Raw genomic sequence first — 19,609 nt, 5'->3', positions numbered from 1 at the left:
TATATGTACCACATCTTTTCAATCCAGTCATCTACTTTTGGGCATTTGGGCTGCTTCCATGTTTTTCCAATTGTAAATAAAGCAGCAATAAACATGGGGGTGCAGGTATCCTTTTCAATCAGTGTTTTTGTCATTTGGGTAGATACCTAGGAGTGGGATTGCTGGGTCGTAGGGAAGCTCCATGTTAAGCAGTTTGAGGAACCTCCAAACAGTTTTTGATAGTGGCGTTAGTAGTTTGCATTCCCACCAGCAGTGTAGGAGAGTTCCTTTTTCTCCACATCCTTGCCAACATTTGTTGTTGCTAGTTGTTTGAAGATGTGCCATTCTCACTGGGATGAAGTGGTATTTTTTTTTTAATATTTTTAAATGCTTGCAAGTTTTTAAATTTGCTGAAAATTATAAGGCCACATGGCCCAGAAGCTCCTTGAAGCCTAAGAACAAGAAACTTGAAGAAAACAAGACTCATTTTAATCAAATCATGCAAAGCTACACTGATTTAAAAAAAAATCTTAAAAAGGGGACACCTTATGGGGTACTGGGGTACTGGAGAGACAGAGACTAATGCTATGTACAAAGGAACACAATAAATATGCCAACAGGTTTCTTGTCAAAATTAGTGAAAGCAAGAAGACAATGAAATATCTCTAGAGTACTAAAAGAAAAAAGAACTAAAAACTCTATACCACGTGAAAATACCTTTCAAGAATGAAGACAAAATAAAGACTTTCCAGATACATGAAAGCTGAGAGAGCACCGCCACTTGACCCACGTGAAGGAAATCTGCAAGGAAAAGGAAAAGGAAGCCAGGAGGAAACTTGGCTCTATGCTAAGGAATGAAAAACACCACAATGGTAACTAAGACATTCAATAAATACTCTCATGCTACTTTACAAAATCTCATGCTACTTTACAAAAAAAGTCAAGATAACTGACTTTGTTTAACAAAAATAAAAATAATGTAGTGGCATGAAGTTTTGATATGTGAAATATAACAAATGACAGCTATTTTATAAAAATAAAGAGTGAAGAAATGAGAGCATGCTACATACCACAAGTCTTTCTCATTACCATGGGTATAAGAACATCTTCATATCAATTACTTCAAAACCAGTGTCATTCTTTTTGGCTGCAAACCTTTCACAGTGATCTATATTAACACAGCAACTTTTATATCATTTGAATTGCTATGTTTTTCCAGAAATACATTCTGTTTCCAATGTATTTCAAAGAATACATAAGGAAGCTACACTGCTCAAAGTTATATATTCAATAGATAATAATATCTACAATTTATTGAAGCCTTGTATAAAACAGCCCATCAAAACCTTACCAAATCCCTCTAAAGAGGTACCTTTGTGAGCCTGGTTTTATTTACTTTATTCATTTATTTTTAACTGAGGTATTACTGGGTTTTATTGATCAGAGAAAGGACAAGCTGATAAGTGTAGATGGAAGATACAATCCTCAGAGTTCAGGCATAAAGTCTTCAAGCTTAACTGCTATGCCTATTGTTATTTTTTGATTGTTTTTGTTGTGCTTTGTTTTATTTTGTGGGAATTTCTGCTTGTTGTGATTTTCTAATTTAAGATTGCTGTGTCCTGTTTAACACATCTAATGTGGGGGATCTTCTTTGTAGCTGTCCTGGCTGGGAGCTGAGGGTCAAGGTTTCATGCAATTTGGTTTACAAACTTCTTACCAACCAACACACCTGCCTTTGGAGCTATTTTCATTTCTAACAACGGATGTAACAAATGACCACAGGTTGGATGATTTACAGAAAGAGAAATATTCTTTCACAGTCTGAAAGGTGGAATTCTCAAGTCAAGTAGTTGTTGGTGGGGCTGGTCTTTCTTCATAGGCCCCAGGGAAGATTTGCTCTTGCCTCTTCCAACTTGGACCTTGACTTGTGGAAGAAGCACTTGACTTCGCCTGGATCTTTATGTGGCTTCCTCTCTAGTGCACCTGTCATTTCTCTACTTCAGCCTCAGAAGGACAATGTCATTGGACTTAGACACACCTGAGGTTTAGAACGATTTCATCTTGACATTCTTATTTATGTCTGAAAAACCCTGTATTCCAAATCAGTTCTCATTCACAGACTCTAGGAGTTAGCAATGGGCTTATCTTTTGGGGATGTCACAACTCACTACACAGGCATTTTCCAACAGGTAAGGACCAAGATGAGTAGAGCAAATTACTCAACCCAGGTGCAAAATTTCGGGCTGCCCAAAAATTCAGTTATGTAAATAATTAATAAATAATAATCACACTTTCAAAAATAAAATAGTTCATGCATAAAGTTAATGATTAAACAGATTAAATTTTAAATGAAGACAGGATCAGTATTGGTGATTTTTTTTCCCCCTTTTGGGTCTCCAATATAGCTTACCATGGTACAACACCCAAGTCCCTATCTACTAAGAGAATAAGCTGAGCCAAATACACCATTCCCCCATCCCAATTTAGGTCACTTCCCTTCCCAGAAACATTGCTCTGGGAGCTTTTCCTCAGGAGACGAGGCTGCTCTGTGCAGGGACTCTCACTTTAAAAGCAAACTTATGGCTTATGACTTGTGCAAACACCTTCTGAGAAGCTAATTAAAATGGAAGCCCACACTGCCAAATCCGAGAAGTCTCCAAATGAACATCATGAGGCTGCCAGGTAGTATTGTTAATACCCATGCCCACGCTCTTATGGTGGCATAAGGGGGCAGAGGATCTGAAGGGCAAACTGAGAGATGAGAGCTGCTAGCCCCACAGCCAAGGAAAGCATGGGGAAAAGGAAAGGCACTAGTGTGTGTAAGAACGAAGATTTTATGTATCGTAGGTGAATGCAGCTTAGAAATAGGAGTAAAATTGAACTCCAGCTTCCTTGACCCACTGAATAGATGAAATGCTATGCACATTATGTGTACAGTATCATTTAAAGCTAAGTTAATACCAACATTTGATTACTTAATGCTAAGTAGACAATATGAAATGATTGTTTTATGTTAAGTAATTGGTTAGAAATAATACTCATTGCAATGGTGTAATAAAAAATATGTTCACATTATCACAATAAAGAATCAATGATAATTTAGGGGACAAATTTAGAAAACTGATTCTAAAAATCATTTGAAGGAGCAAAAGGAGAAATGATTAAATTTTTGAAAGCGATATTACGAACAGGGACTTTAAGATTACAATTATTATAAAACTAACAATTAATAAAAGGGGCAGTGTTATAGGGTAAAAAAACCCGAGCATATAATGTAACACAAAACCTGGAAATTCAGCTTTCTAAAAATAAGTCTAATAAAATCAAAGCAGCTTCATATCAAATTATTTCTGAAAAGAAGACTTGATTAATAGTCTTCAAACCTGGGGCTATTAATTATTAGAAAAACAGATACCAATTTCATATTATATATGAATCAAAGTTAAATTGGTTATAGAATTAAAGATAGAAATTAATTAAAAGAAATTATAGGAGACTATTTTGTACCAAGGTATAAATAGACTTTCTAAGCATAAAAAAGAGACTATACAGAAAAAGATTAATCATTTTATTCTCCACCAAATTTAAAATCTGTATGTTAAAACTTCTAGTCTTTGCCCTCCCTGGTGGCGCTGCGGGTTGAGCATAACACTAAGAAACTGAAGACACTTCAGCATAAGTTCGATCCCCGCATGTCCCAGAGGTGACCACAAGTTGCACAGACCTCTCCTGACCGGCCCGCTGCTCCCCTCAGCAGTGTACTTTGTCAATTGCCTTTTCTGCTCCCCACTCTGTCTCTGGTGGATCCTCTCGCCACTCTTGCACCTCTGGCCTATGCCCTAGTTCTGTATGTATAAATAAATAAATCTTAAAAAACAAAACAAACAAAACAAAAACTTCTAGTCGTTCCATAAACAAAGGAAAGACTATATGTAGAAAATATATGTCATGGCCCTCCCTGGTGGTGCAGCAGGTTAAGGTGCAGGACTGCAAGCTAGCCACAGTATGAGTTCGATTCCCCCGAGGTAACCCACATGGCACAGCAGACTTCTCCTGTTTCACCTGCTGCTCCCTCAGCAGTGCACTTAGTCAGTCTGCCTGTTTTGCTCCCCAATCTGTTTCTGGTGAATACTCTCACTGCCCCTGCACCTCTGGCCTGTATCCCAGTTCTGTGTGCATAAACAAATCCTTAAAAAAAGAAAAGAAAATATATATCATATTAAAGGGAAAGGAGACAGTAGCTTTATAAAGCTACAGGCTTCTGAAAGACCAATAAGGGTTAAATTTGAATTTCAAATCAATTAAAACATTATTGAAATCAAAGAGAAAATATCAGGCTGAATACTCAAAAAGATGAGTAAATTTCAGAGAAAATTCATTAAAAAAAGAAATCAAAGTGGCCAAATATTATATGAAAAATAGTAACCTTACAAATCACACAGAAATCAAATTAAGATGACAAAGGACTATCATTTCTCAAATAAACAAAACTACATATGACCAAACCTGACACTGAGATTCCAGTAAAATTACCACTCACATACTCATTTCTGTCAGAAGTGTGAATCGAGACAACCCTTTGAAAGGTATTTGGGTACTGTATATCAAAAACCTAAAAATAATTTTAATCCTTTAATTTAGTAATTTCATTTTAAAGTGTAATGACTAAGAAAATGATCTAAGTAAACACATAGATCTATAGGTAAGTTATTCATTGTACTATTACTTACGATGGCAAAATAGTTTGAAACAGTCTTAATGTCAAATGATCAAATAATAGGATTTATTATGATATTATTAACTTTTTTGAATATCTAATTGTATATTCTAATATATTTGCATGTAAATTTATTTAAAATGGCATAATAAATGTAGGTTACATACAAGGTCAAGGATATGAACCTAGAGATGTACATATATATATGTAAGTATGTATGTATATATAAATATACATATATCACAGAAAAAAGAATAACATCTATAATATTAGATTTTTCTGAGGTGAAAGTTTTTAATTGGCTTCTGTTTTATACTTTTCCATATGACTCAGATTTTTTTACCATTAGAATTCATTATTTTATAATTAGAAAAAAGGAGAAAAGAATAATAAAAATATGTTCAAAACCTTGATCAACTGTTCATAGGATGTCAACCTTTGAAAGAGTATTAGAAAGAAATAAACTGAGCCAATATCCTTGTTTTTTAGAAAAAGATACCAAGGATCCAGAAAGCCAGATGTTTAGAAAAACCAAGCCTTAAGTTACCTTGCAAGCATTAGAAACTACTATTTCAGAGCATCTCTTTGCAGTTTCTCGAAGAAGAAGCTATGATACTGTTGGGAGCATGAAAGATAAATGGTAGTTTTCCAACATCTCAAAGCTCTGGATATTTCTACTTGATATGTTAAGACCAGAAAGTAGGTGCATGACCAAGGCTTCCTTCACACTGCCCAGGAGAACAACCTTTACCTTGAGCAGATCCTCAAGTATCCAGATTTGCCCAGCATTCAGAAGGGGTGGGAGATGAAGGTACCCAGGGAATTCCATCCATCTCACCTCTCCACTCCTGCCCCACAACTCAGGTCTTAATCCAAAATTATGTGTTTTGGCTCATGGTGGTAGAGTCATTTCCATGTGATTGGCAGAGTTGTGCCATAAGGTGACCCTGGTCTTGAAGGATATGAGAATTACTGTTTAGAGAGGGCAGGAATGGATAAGATTTTGTCAAGCAGAGTATAGCATGTGGGAAAGCCAGAGCTTTGATGTGGCACAATGAAAAGTACAGCATCATGGGCTGCCTGGGGGTGAAGGGAATGAAAACCCAGGTGGCTGGATTGTGGGAAATCAAGAGCAAGGATGAGCAAAGAGGTGGGTAGGTCAGGCAAAGCCAGGCCCACACCCTGGCAGAGGGTGAGCAGCCAGCACCAAGAGGGGATGAACTAGTCCAGAAGAGAAGTAGAAGCACATCCCACAGGGGATAGTCCCACAGCCAGGTTCATCAAGTACCCTCAGTCCCAGACATGGACCTTTGGTGGAAGCTTCTGGATGACCAGTGCCATAATTCCTGCCCCCGATGTCTCATGTGACTGAGAGTGGATATTTGCCTGGAAATCAATTGTTTATAAAGAACAGGATGACTCTGAGGTTAAAACCAGAGAGGAAGTGGTAGAATTTTGTTGAGAAAACTTTTCATCTGTGAGAAAAAAAAAATCTCCTAGAAATGCTGAAACGAGGTCCACAGCTGCTTGGTGGAGAGCTGTCTGCTCAGTTCACAGTTCATGACAGATACACTTGGTGGGTAAACGTCGACAAGGGAGATGTGCTTACATTCCAGCTACATCACTTCCTAGAAGGAGTGGTAAGACAAGATCATCTCTAGGCTCCATTGTCACATACCTAAAATGAAGCTAATACTCATTCCAGTCTCACAGAGTTATTGAGAAAGAAAAATGATACATTGACTGAGCATGAATAACTGTTTAGTTAACCAACTTGCCTTCTCTTTTCATCTCCCTGGGTCCCATATCCATTATTTGCATTTATATTAGAGGAGGAGAGCAAAGTTAATTCTAGAGTCTGCTTGATACTTTCAGGACCCTCAGTAATCCCCAGCTCCCTGTTTCCACACCTGCCAGGAGGGCAGTAAGATCTCTCACTTGCACAGATGTCCTAACTCAGATGTCCTAATCACTTGTAAGATCCTCACCTAACTAGAGGCTGAAAAAGAATTCTGTTGCCCTCCAAATCTGCCTGCTACACCAGCCAGGCTGCCCCTGACCCAAATCTTCATAAGCTGAGCATTACCACTCCCATTCTCCTGCTGCCATGGGAACCGGCCCCTCTCTGCTCAGTCACTCAGCCCTGGGCAGTGGCCTTTGTTTTGCTGGCCAAGCTGTCCCAGGCCAGGGAACAACCAGATGTGCCATCCTGAGGTTCAGGACAGCTGTGGGTTGTAGGCACTCTTTAACAGAAAGATGCCATACTCAGTGACCACTGCTTAATGAGGGGAGTTTGGAGGAAAACAGTGATGAGAAAAATCTGTGTGTGCAGGGAATTGGGGGCTGGGAATTGGGCCTGTCAGAGTACAAAGAACCCAGAAAGAGGTTGGGGACAGGGGAGAGGGGGTTGGACATGGTGGTATTTATGACACGAATTCTCATGGAGTAGGGAGTAGTGAAAGCTTTTTCATACCAACAACGATTTTCTGACGTGATTTAGCTCTCTTGTTGTATAAACTAAAGCTCAGACGTGTCATGCAGAGTCATCTTGAGATGGGCTCAAGATTCTCTGAGATCTTTTTTTTGATTCTAGTTTCTGTCCCTATTTTTCTGTGTGATCTTGGGAAAGAGGCCTAACTGCTAATAGCACAACTCAGTTATTGAACATTTACTGAGAGCAGGGCCTTGTCCACAGCACTGAGTATTTATTATTACACTGCATCCTCAGAGTAGCTCTGGGAGATAGTAATTATTTTCTCCTTTCCATGACTGAGGCTGAGACTCTTGGAGCAGGAAGACCCTGACAGTCAAAGGGAAATGCTTTTTGAAAGCCATTGGAAGATGTTGTGGAGAGGAAGTGTTAGAGAGACACTCATGAAAGTCCTGAAAAGCAGGAGAAGCCTGGCCAGAGTTTCATTTGCTAGACTGAACCACACAAAACTCCCTCCCTTTCATAGAAATAGAAATCCCCCACCTTCCTTGCTGGGTTCTCTGTTTCCGGAACCTTGGGATTTGCTCTCTAATAGGCCCAGCTGTGTTGAAACTGTAGAATTCAGAGGAAATCTGTGTTGGGCCAGGGACTGTGCAGTTATTTCTCTGGGAGTTTCCAGTTGATGTGGGTTCAATGTCAACAATTTTCATCTGAGAAGCTGTAGAGCTGTTCAAGAGCCAAAGTTCTCTTTATCCTGCACAGGTTACTAGTGAGAAAATGCAAAAGGTTATACTTTTAGAGAGAAATAAAATTTGCCCCAGCCTAATTGTCATGTAGGGAAAAGCCAATATGTGTTCCATCCCAGTGATTTGTGGGAATTTACATATCTCCTCACATGACCCTCACCTGAGAGCAGAGGCAACTACCCTCACTGAGAGACAGGAGAACTGGCTTGGCCAATATCACCCAGCGGAGAGCAGAACTGGGAGATTTTTCCTTTTGCAAAGTCAATACTCTTTTTCACTCCCTGTGATGCCTTGCCTATTCACCTGCCAAGAAATAGTACTGTGTAATGGTCAATGAACATAAAGTGATTGTTTGGGTTTAAATCCCAGGCCAGTAATGATTAGCTGTGTGACTTTGGGAAATTTACTTAATCTCTCTGAACCTCAGTTCCTTCATGTATAAAGTGATGCTGCTAATCTTAATAAATGCTTCATAGGATTCTTGTGAGTTAAGGTTAATATAGGCAAATGTTTAGAAATGTGTACCATGACATAAGGTTGCTAGTTTAAAGTTATATAACTTAAATAAAGAAATGCACTGTTATTTTACTAGGTATATTAGTGTACCCTGGGGGAAGGAAGAAGATTCTTATGTAAGTAGTCAGATTGTACTGGGTGGGTGTGGTAAGTTTATAATCCCATGATATTGCAATCCTATGAATAGGAGATTGTACAGATGAGGAGACTGAGGAAGAGAGAATTTAAGCCACATGACAGTCATTGAAAAGTTAGAAATACTAAAACTGGGACTCAAAGCCTCTTCAGACACCAGTATTTCCACTGTCTTCTTCAGTGAAAACAACAGCTCAGCAAGAGAGCAGGTGCGTGCATACATGTGACCTGGGTCCTGCCAGGCAAAGGGGCATTGCCATCTGACTGGTGTTGCTTCATTTCACACGTGCATTTCCCAAATGACAGATTTATTATGTTTAAGACTTTAAATGCTCACAGCAAAAAGAAAGTTGGGAATTTGGGAGACACCTGTCATGATTTGAAAGTTGCAAATGTTGGTCTGTATGTATTTCTTTATTGTCTGTCTACTATGTGCCACTGAGGTTTTGAAAGTAAATCAAGGAGTGATAGAGTTGACTAAATAATGGCCTAGTAGGGGCATACTTATAAACCTAGATAAGTACCAGGAAAGAAAACAAATGCTATGCTGTTAAAAGGGGTAAATGAGGCAAGAGATAGGCCTCTTAAAAACATTCAAAGTAGATATTTTTCCTATGGATGTCACCTTAGCACATGAAACTTAGATCAGTCAAAGCCTGTGTACTTCAAGAGAAACTTTACCATTACTTTAGAGAATGAAGGTCACTCAGGTTCAGGGTCAACTTTTCATCTGAAAAAATCTCTTTTTTGGTAGAATGAATATCTATAGCATCTGGTTTTTCATATGAGTCACCTTTTCCTTGTCACTTGAGATCATCTCCTTGCTCCTTGATGTCCAAGGTCCCTATTAATTCAAGAATAAAACCTTCAATCTGTCCTATTTATCCTAGAATTTACAGCCATGTTATTTTTCTTTTTTCCTATGAATGTGTTTGATGTTAACTTTGTTTACTCAACCCACCCGAGAAGAACCTCAAAGGGCAAAAGAATTTTCCCCAATGCCTGTCAAGGAGCTTGATCAAATCTAGCTGGGGCACAAGAGACAGCATCTTTAAACATTCTCCTAACATCTAGACAGAGGTCCAGAGGAAGCAGAAAGGCTAACCAGGCAAAGGAGAGGGTAAATATTACAGAGAGAGAAAGCAGCATGTTCAAAGACCCTTTTGGAGAAGGGTTCATGGACTATTTGAGGAACAGATAAATTCCCACTGTATCTAGAGAGCAGAAAAAAAAAATGGGAGATAATGGTTCAAGATGAGGCTAGAAAAATAGTAAGGGAACACAGAACATAGATCAGACAGAATCGGTCATTATTCTAAGAGAATAAGGAGGGGAGGGATTTGCACAGAAAGCATTAAGATTTTTTTTACAGGGGCTATAAAATTTCAGATAATTTGCTTAGGATATAATTAACACCACAGTACCCATCACATTGTGAGGGATGACAAATAGTCTTCAACTTTCCTGCCAACTCTGACAGGTAATTAGTGGCCATGGGGATAAGTTGGGGAGGATACTGTGGGTGCATCTGGTTCCAGTGGGAATAGTACTGTTAGCCACTAATAATGTTGGCTTGAAACTGGTGCCCCATGGAGGGAGGAAGCACAATGGCTGATCTATTCACAACTCTATCGTTTGCTGTCTGTCAGACCTTGGGCAGTTTATTTAATAACTCAGAATCGCAGCATTTCCAAGATGTGAAATAGACATAAGAGGTTTGTGAGGGTTATATGGATTAAAGTGTTTAGCTAGCAGTTATGGTGATCTCATAAAATAACCTTTCTTAGTATGCGAAGGGAATTTAGGAGTCTAATCATGGAATATTTAAAGTTGGAGTTACCTCACAGTAGCAAAAAGGGAAAAATAGAAAGATAGATTTCTTGTACCTTTCCACAACAAGTTTTTGGCCTGTCTTTTGTGTGCTGTGAAAACTTAGTACACGTACCTGACAACACCACACAGGCTACCTTGAATCAGGCTCCTAGGACAGAGGGCAACGTCTTGAAAAAAGGAAGTCGGTTTTAAGTATACATGCTATGTAACACACCTTACAGAAAAAAACTGTATGGTAGATTTGTGTTCTGCATTCATTTACTGTACTTGAAGGTGGGTTATCAGTCTATTCACCAGATCTGGATAAGAGGATGTTTTTCAGAAGCACTAAGATATTAGACCCTGGAGCAAATTTTGGGGCTTTCCAATGAACTCCTTCAATGTATTACCAAAATATGTTCCTCTTCAAATGTTCCCCATTACAAGAAATGTTCCCAGCATGTAATCCAAGCCACATCCTTGGATTTCTCTTATTCCTTCCATTTTCAGCTCTATCAGCCAGTCCTGTTGTTTCTGCCTTGAAAATAGATGTCCAGTCTTCCACTCAACAACTCCACCACCATTCATCTCATCAAGTTCCTGTGATGTCATGATACTGAAGCAGCCTGCCAAGGTCTCCTGATCTGTATATTCTTCACTATCATTTAGAGTAATCTTTTTGCAATGTCAACTCTTTTCTTGAACCTGTCTGATCACTCCCAGAGTTCTCTTAGCTTCCTAATGACTCTGAACCTGGATGCCAACTTTATTTTGTATTCCTCTTTATCTTGCCTTCTTGCTGCTCTTTGAAGTTGACAGGCCCATTGCATTTTCAGGCCTTGGTGTCTGTTGCCCATGTCTGGGTCTCTGATATCAGGTAAAGCTGGGATTCCAAATGAACAGTCAAACCCAGATTCAGAGCTCAAAACCACTGACACCGCTCACTAACCCCATCACGCCTATCATAGTATGTAACACTGATTTGTTTTATTTTTTTTCCTCTTCCACTAAAATCTGGCCTTGATAAGGAAAGGGGCTTTGTTTCATTCATTACACCATGCTGACATATTATTGCACTCTAATATATGTTTGGGAAGAATGAAGCCTTCGCTGCCATCTGTGGTATGATGGATCCCCAAAGCCCCAAAACCATATGATGTTGCAGAAAAAAACCTGTGTTAGGAACCAGGGAAACTTCTAGTAAGTAACGTGTGATATAGAATTTTGTTCCCCTGCAAACTTATATACTGACATCACAGCCCCCAGTATCCTAGAATGTGACTTTATTTGGAAATAGGTTTGTTGCAGATGTCATTAGTCAAAATGAAGTCACAATGGAGTAGGGCAGACTCTTTTTTTTTAATGTTAAAGATTAACACTTTTTATTTATTTATTTTTTTATATAAGTTTATTTTTACATCATTTTGTACTTTTTTTAAATCTCAATTGTAATCCCCACAGATTTCCCATCACCGAGTCACCTGTGCGCCATCACCATAGTGAGTAGAGTAGACTCTTAATCTAATATGACTGATGTCCTTATATAAAGGGGGAAATTTGTACATAACCAATGTGAACTTGACATCTGAGACTGGGGTGTTTCATGTATACGCCAGGAACACCAAAGATTGCTAGCAAGTCATTAGCAGCTAAGGCGAGGCATAGTACAAAATCTCTCTTACAGCCCATGGAAGGAACAAATATTGACACCAACATGACCTTGGACTTCTAGCTTCCAGACTTGTGAGACAATGCAGGCAGTGGTTTAAATTAATTGGCCATCCGGTGTGTGGTCCACTAAGACACTTGTGACTCCAGGTCACTGGCTATCTCTGGACTCTAGTTTCTTTATTAGTAGAAAGGACTAGGTAATCTCTGAAAAATCTTTGTTTCTAAAATTATATGACTTTATTATCCCTGGGCTCAAAAATCAACATCTTTCTGGTATGGAAAATCCTAAGCATGGGATTCTTGCACAAAACCACTTAGTTTAGTTGCATTCCACAAAGGTATGGTTGTTCCAGATATTGGGTTGAGCCCTGGAATCTTAATAGGTAAAAGGCATTTGATAGTGCCTAAATCGGTACTATTATGATTATGTCCACTTTATAGATGATAAAGCTGACACTGGGGAGTTAAGTAAGTTGCCCAATGTTACACAGCTAACTGGTGGCAAAGTACTAGATATTCTGGGAGCTCAGGAAAGAGTCTTTATCCTAACTATGGGGATCAGGGAAGTTTCCTATATGGGGACACTTCATCTGACTTTTGAGGGATGAAGAAGAGAACCAGGTTGGAGAATTCTTGGCAAGCAAAACAAGATGCATAAAGCTTGAATTTATAAATGTGAGTTGCTAGCCATCCTGCTCTATCTCAGTTCACAGGTTTCAATATTTATATGATCATTGATTTGATCACTGAGACCTGGAGTCAGAGAGGCAGCAGTGGAAAGGTGGGAATAAAGTTGGATTTACTATTCCCATTTGACAGATTTATAATCCCCATTTCAAAGAAGCCCAGAGAGTAAGTGATAAGATTGTACACTTAATAAATGGAGAAGCTAGGATTTGACTGCAGATCAAAAGGGTCCAGAATCTATCTATAAAAAACCCTCCACTTGGCCTCCATTAGGCTTCCTTCTATGAATTGGGCAGGACACAGAATTTGTTATTCTTTATGCGTACATATGTATATGCATGTGTATGTGTGTGTGTGTATATTTCACTTTAACCCTGACAGTTCCTAAGCCCATATAACTCACCCTCAGCCTCCTATGCATTTTCTTGAGCTCTTGTTTGAGGTTATCTTGCCATAACCTTGGCAATGATAATATAGTAATTTTTGCTTTTACAGTGGAGAGAACAATGTTCTGTCCACCTTTAAATTAGAAGATGGTTATACTTATGGCCTGTTCTAAAACCCAGGAATTAATTTTCTTTTAAATTTACTTTCATGGTGGTTTTCTGGGATCATAACTTTGTATTTTGGAAGGTAAGTGATGAGCAGCACAGCAGATTGCAAGCTCCTGATTGTAGAGTTCTGTCTCACTTAACTCTGATCTCTCTTCTCTTCTCTGTACCTGAACTAGTAACTGACTATATAGAGTATATGATATTTGAAGACAGCTTTTGGGTTAGAGAGTGCTGCTATAGTTTGAATGTTGTGTCACCTCTAAATTCACATTCACTTCAAAATAGTCCTAAAGATGATTGATAAGAGGTGGGGCTCTTGGGAAGTGTTTAAATCTTGAGGGTGGGGTCTTCATGAGGGGGATCCACGACTTTAGAGAAGGGCATCCAGAGAGAGAGAGACCCTAGTTCCTTCACCCTGTAAAGATGCTGGAGAAAACGCCAGTGATAAAGCAGGCAGGGGGCCCTCACCTGAATGTGACCATTCTTCATCTTTAACTTTGACCTCCAGAACTTTGAAAAATAAATTATATAACGTATAATATAGTAATTTTTGCTTTTACAGTGGAGAAAACAATGTTATATATTATATAATATATAATATTATATAATATATAATGTATATAATATATATAATTGGTTTGCTCAGAGTTTTATGTTTGTGTGTGTATTTACATATTTATATATTACTATTATATATAATTATATATGGCATACATAGTTTTTTGTTTGTGTGTATGTATAAAATATATGTGGAATTTGGAATAGAATGAAGTGGAGTGGGTTTGTTCCCCAAAAATTAGAGTAAATAGAAGGAAGTAAAAGATCTAATGCTTCCTGATGGCCAAGGGACTAAGAAAGCCATGAGGACATGGATTTCTCTACCTGAAGAGCAAGGCTTCCCTTCTCATAAAGTAAATCATTGAGATCAACATTACAAAGGTAGCTTTGTAAAGATTATAAAGGTAGAATATTTGTAATAAATGTGTAGAAATTGTCCATTTTATGGTATTCCTATTATCATTACAGATTATATATTTTTTTAAAGATTTATTTATTTATTCGTACAGAACTGGGGTACAGGCCAGAGATGCGGAGGGTGACAGGATTCACCAGAGACAGAGGGGGAAGAAGAACAGGCAGATCTACGAAGTACACTGCTGAGGGGAGCAGCGGGCGGGTCAGGAGAGGTCTGCCTCGCCATGTGGTCGCCTCCGGGGCAGGCAGGAATCCCATGCGGAAGTGGCTTAGTTTCTTAGTGCAGTGCTTTAACCCGCTACGCCACCAGGGAGGGCCCTAAAATTATCCAGGAAGTGGCATTTGTAGTAACACTCTGTTAGTACCAAGACAAGAACCTCAGCTACAAGCATGTTTCTCTTTCCAGAGCAATTCTACACTTGATCACACAGAATTACCTGGAAGAAATTAAAAACAACTGATGCCCTGGATTCTTCCCAAGACCAAATTAAACAGAAATCTAGGGAGTGAGTATGGGACCCAAACAGTAATATATTTTAAAAAGATTTACTCCCCCAGTTATTTGCATTTTACAGCAGGGGTTAAGAACCACCACTGTAGAAACAATGAGCATATATTTATAAGTATTTGCAGTTCTAGTTATGATAAAAGTAATGCTCATGGTCATTCTAGCCAATTTAGTTCTGTCACTCAGTCTGTAAAATCAGAAATGGAGGGCTGTAACTGCACATCCTGAGGGTGACAAAGAGCTGTAAACTCTAGCTCTGCAACCAAAAGATAAGCTGCTGCTGCAATGCTTGCTGACCGTTAACTGGGTTTGCAAAGACATACAGTAACTTTCAGTTCCCTGAGTGGAGTTCACCTTGATCAGGTGGTTCATCTCTTACTAGTTCACAAACCACTTGCTGTGGTTAAAATACCATAGCCTATCTATGGATTCTTATTAGCAGCCTTTCCCACATCCCACCCTTACCCCAACACACATTTCTCAGAATTAAATTTCAACATTTAAGTATTTTGCATATGTTATTTAGGTAGTTCTTTCCAGAAAGAAAAGCACCTGTATGATCAACAGGGGACTCAAGGAGATCTGAGATTGTGAGTCAACCAGGGGGCTATGGATTCTGATTTATAACTCTTTAAACCTCAGATTCTTCATGTGTCAAAGGAATGGATGAGACTGCTGATTACATTAAACTAATGTTCTATGATTCTGATTCACTTTTCTTGAGGACCCAGTAAAGTTGGAGATACCATTTATTTATTGAGAAGATTAAACTCTTTAAATTCTTAAAGCACTCATGTTTGTTTGTTTAATAATTCACCACCTCCCTTTCTGCCCCACTGCTCTGGGCAAACAGTTGCTTTGAAAATGTGAAATGTTCCAAGTTAGGGGACTTTCTGGACACAGATTCTGAAACTGACCAGGCAAAGTTCTTGGTTTTCTTTGTGGAGTAAAGAAGGAGAAAAGAGAAAAAAAGACCAGCTTTTAATACATTAGAAATAAGTATGAAATAATTGGGCCTACAGTGTAATCTAATCATGCTTTTGTTTATTCACCTCATATAAAAGTTTCTTAAGAATGCATCTGAGCACAATATAGTATTACACTATAACATACATTGTGAGAAGATTTGAAAACAATAAAATGTCCACCTGAAATAATGCAGTGTTTATAGTCATACAAACCCATTGGTCATGCACATTTGTGCCATTTCTGTAACTATGGAGCCACAATGCTGAACTGAAAGCATGAAACACCTTTTACAAACTGAGACTGAAGTCAGTGAGAGGCCTAAGTGTTATCAGAAGCTTCACATTTGTGTAATTTACTACATCAGTTCACATTGTATTATAAGATTCACATTGTTTTATTGTTTTCTTTTGTAATTAATTGGAACATGAGTTCCTGCTTAATGGCAGGCAGAAGGTTCTCGCTTAAAGTCAGTAGTTTGGGAACACTCAAAACCATCTGTGAGCAAATGTAGTGTTGTTGCTTTTAAACCAAAACCACAATTATAGTAGAACCCCATTATAACCCAACTTATGTGTACACAGATTTGAATAGAACATGTGTAAAAACCATATCCCTCTGCCCCTTACCCCTATCAAACTATACAAAAGTAAAAGCTCAGTATAAACCATTTAGTATTTAATGTGAGAATCCTGTTTCCAAAACCATTTCATAAAGGGGTTGAGCAGTATTTGCGACTCAGAGAAAAGGGCAGACTCCAATGAAAGCCACGGGTGCCCTCATATGAAGGGGCCGTATGTCTCTCTGTGTGACCTTCAGGTTATATAATACACAATACAAAACGTTACAAGAAAAGTCGCAACTCTTAGGCAGAGTTTTCTACACAAATGTAACACCACCATTGGCAGGCAATGTTAGGTATATAAATTAATAACTTACAAAACATTACATTATATACATGAAGTAATAAATACACCGTTACAAACAGAAATGGAGGTGTTAGCATGGTAGGCAGTGCAAGAAAAGACGGCAGCATTAAATTGAAAACAGTGTGATCAGGTGTGAGAATGAAGAGTTGGGGGCAGGCAAGGGGCCACAAGGCGCCCCATTGCAGAGGGGTTTAGGACACATCAGGGCACAGGGCCTAAGTTAGTTAGGAGTTTACAGACTCTTGACTGTGACTGGCGGGATGGTCCTCTCTTCTCACTCAGCTTCAACTTTATTCTGTTACAACAAAAAAGTGACTCTAGAGGAGAAGAAATTCTGCTCAGAGCAGGCTGGAGAAGTTACAAAGAGCTGGGTGGGACACTAGGGGTAGAATGTGGTTAGATGTGTATCCTTTCTCTTTGCAAAATTCATGTAGTAAAGTGAAAGATATTGCCCAAGAAAAAAGGAAGACTGTTTTCTTTCCTTTTTTTTTTTTCTTCCAGAAAGACTCAAAAAGATTATGTCAACTTTGAATACTTATCTGTGGAGAAGTTAATACTAAACTCTTGGTATTCAACAGGTATTTTAAAGACGTGAAAATGTTTTACAAAAAAGGCACAAGGGTTGGCAGACAAGAGGACAAGGTGAGCAGATTTGTAAATGAAGTTATTAGTCAGTCAGTTCAGTCACTAACAGGGACAGAGTCCCAAAACTTAGTGCAGAAAATCTCTCAGTTTTGTGTCTCCTGTTTTCAAGCCACTTAGTTGTAACCCTGTACTTGGCCTCCAATACCACATAAAGCTTCAGCTCCCCACCAAGCTTGTAAATGAGGCAAGTCAACTGTGGGATTTCCTGAGCTGTTATTCGCTTCATGGTCTTACGTTCTGGCTCCAAACTCAAGTAACTGGAAAGGCCACGTGGCCCCTGTCCTGTGCAGGCCTTGGCCCCTGCGGCAGGCTGGCCCTGCCATACAGCCGGCATGCTTGTCAAGGATGGAATGTTCATCTCCACACAGAGAGGGGGATTATGTGTCAATTGGTGACTTGTCTTCTGTCTCGATGTCTACCTCAGTCTCTCTCAGGGAATCTCTATGTTCTGGATCAATCACACAGAGGGTCTTTGTGCTGCTGAAATAGTTGTGGCCCTCACCCTCCTTTTCAGGTCCTTCAGAATCTTCCTCTTCAAGAGTCAGTTCAAACTGAAATTTCTCCATCAGACCCTGGCAGTCTCTATTCTGCTCTTCCAGTGGTGGAGAAGGACTCTGGGGGATCATGCTCTGATACCAGTTCCTGTTATCTTCTAACGTATCCAGAATGTCCTGGGCATCAGGTTGTACCAGATCTGCCCAGGTCTCCCACAGTGGATGGACGATGTAGTCAATGAAACCAACCTGGAGAAAAGCAAGGTTACACATCTGTTATTCTCATGGGCCTTCAAAAGTCACACAAAAACATGGTTTCCATGCAAAGAAAGAGCAACAACAATTTGAGAGGGATCGCTAATAATGAATTCTATAATATGAGCACCTACAATAGGCTATGTCCTACACAGGACACAATATATGCACGATGGCTCTTCATCTCCCCAAAGTAAATACTGTTAACCACATTTACAAAGAATGAAACTAAGACTCAGTAGGATTAAATATCTTGTCAGACGTCACAGAACCAGTAAGTAGTGGTGCTAGGACTCAGTCCCAGCTCAGTCTGGTTCCAAAGCCCACATTTGTCTCACTACAACTGATTACTTTTCCTTTTATGTTTGCAAGATAAGAAGTCTGTATGTAACTCCAACTGGGAATAACTCTGTCACTACTTGGATTCTGTGAGTCATTCTCTGATGAAGGAAGCCCCAGGTTTAATGAGCTTTGACTCAACATTCTTTCCCTGATAACTTTAAAATGTGCCTCTGTTCCAAAATTATGGGGAGCTGGTCTTTGACTACTTTGAAATTTCCCAAGTTCTGTGGGATGCTTTTGGTTTGTAGGGGAGTGTGGTAAAACACTTCAACATACTTTGAGTCCCCAAACAAATAACCCCTCTGTGGACACATCTGCAATTGTTTCAGATCCATAGGATGCAGTTATTTTCATCAGGAGAAAGAAGGGAAAATAAAAACAATCAAGCAGTTCCTTTGCTAGTGTTCCTGTGAATAAATACTAGACTTGTGGTTCTGTTATGGTTTACATGGTGGTTATGCATCCTGCATGAGTGGGCTCTGTGGCCTTATGCTGACCTCTCTTTTGTCGGACAAACAGGAAATGTTGGGAGTGGGGGCAGGTTGAAAGAAAGAATAGGTACTAGTCGAATTAGAGAATGGAATTCCCCTGTCATGGTCTAGGCTGCTGGAGAGATCCTGGGTCCAGATTCAGAAGGAGATGAAAAAACGTGATTTACTAGCACCCATGGCGCATTATTATATAGCTACCTTTCTGCACTAATGGAAATTTTCCTTTATCACCATTCTGGTTTTGGGCCAGCATTTAACACATCAAAGTCGTACCACATCAAAGAACCTTAGTCACATGTCACTACTCTTTTCTATCTATCTATCTATCTATCTATCTATCTATCTATCTATCTATCTATCTATCTATCTATCTATCATCTATCTATCCATCTATGTATCCACCCACCCATCTATCCATCTATCTTCTATCATCTTTTTCCTGGTGCTCCCCTAGTATTAACAAACAGAATTCACACCAAAGTTGGGCATCTCTGACCTGCATTGGCTATAAGAACTTGATTGTGGATGATTCAGATATTTCTCTTGCTTTCACGCACTAGTTTGCCCTTTTTTTCTTCTTTTATGCTTGTTCAATGTATTCTAAAGACTATTTTCAAAGTGTTTTTTTTTAAAGATTTATTTATTTATTCATTCAGAACTGGGGTACAGGCCAGAGATGTGGAGGGTGAGAGGATTCACCAGGGACAGAGTGGGGAGCAGAACAGGCAGATCGACAAAGTACACTGCTGAGGGGAG

The 19,609-nt window shown here is 39.1% G+C and overlaps 1 protein-coding gene across 2 annotated transcripts in view; it reads right to left on the bottom strand.

Annotated features, from left to right (window-relative positions):
- Window positions 1-15,759: 15,759 nt before the first annotated feature.
- Window positions 15,760-19,609, bottom strand: part of LOC101632254 (cAMP-specific 3',5'-cyclic phosphodiesterase 4B) — a 38,294-nt gene continuing 34,444 nt past the window's right edge. For both annotated transcript variants that reach the window (XM_012722538.1, XM_012722537.1), the window contains exon 10: window positions 15,760-18,014. In XM_012722538.1, the coding sequence (XP_012577992.1) occupies window positions 17,649-18,014 (366 nt within the window). In that variant the 3' untranslated portion in view covers window positions 15,760-17,648. The remainder of the gene's footprint in view (window positions 18,015-19,609) is intronic.

The sequence above is a fragment of the Condylura cristata genome, unplaced genomic scaffold (assembly GCF_000260355.1).
Source record: "Condylura cristata isolate star-nosed mole 26May11 unplaced genomic scaffold, ConCri1.0 scaffold00008, whole genome shotgun sequence".
NCBI classification, from domain to species: Eukaryota; Metazoa; Chordata; class Mammalia; order Eulipotyphla; family Talpidae; genus Condylura; species Condylura cristata.
The sequence above is the reverse complement of the archived record's forward strand: the minus strand, read 5'-3'. Positions and strand labels throughout refer to the sequence as shown.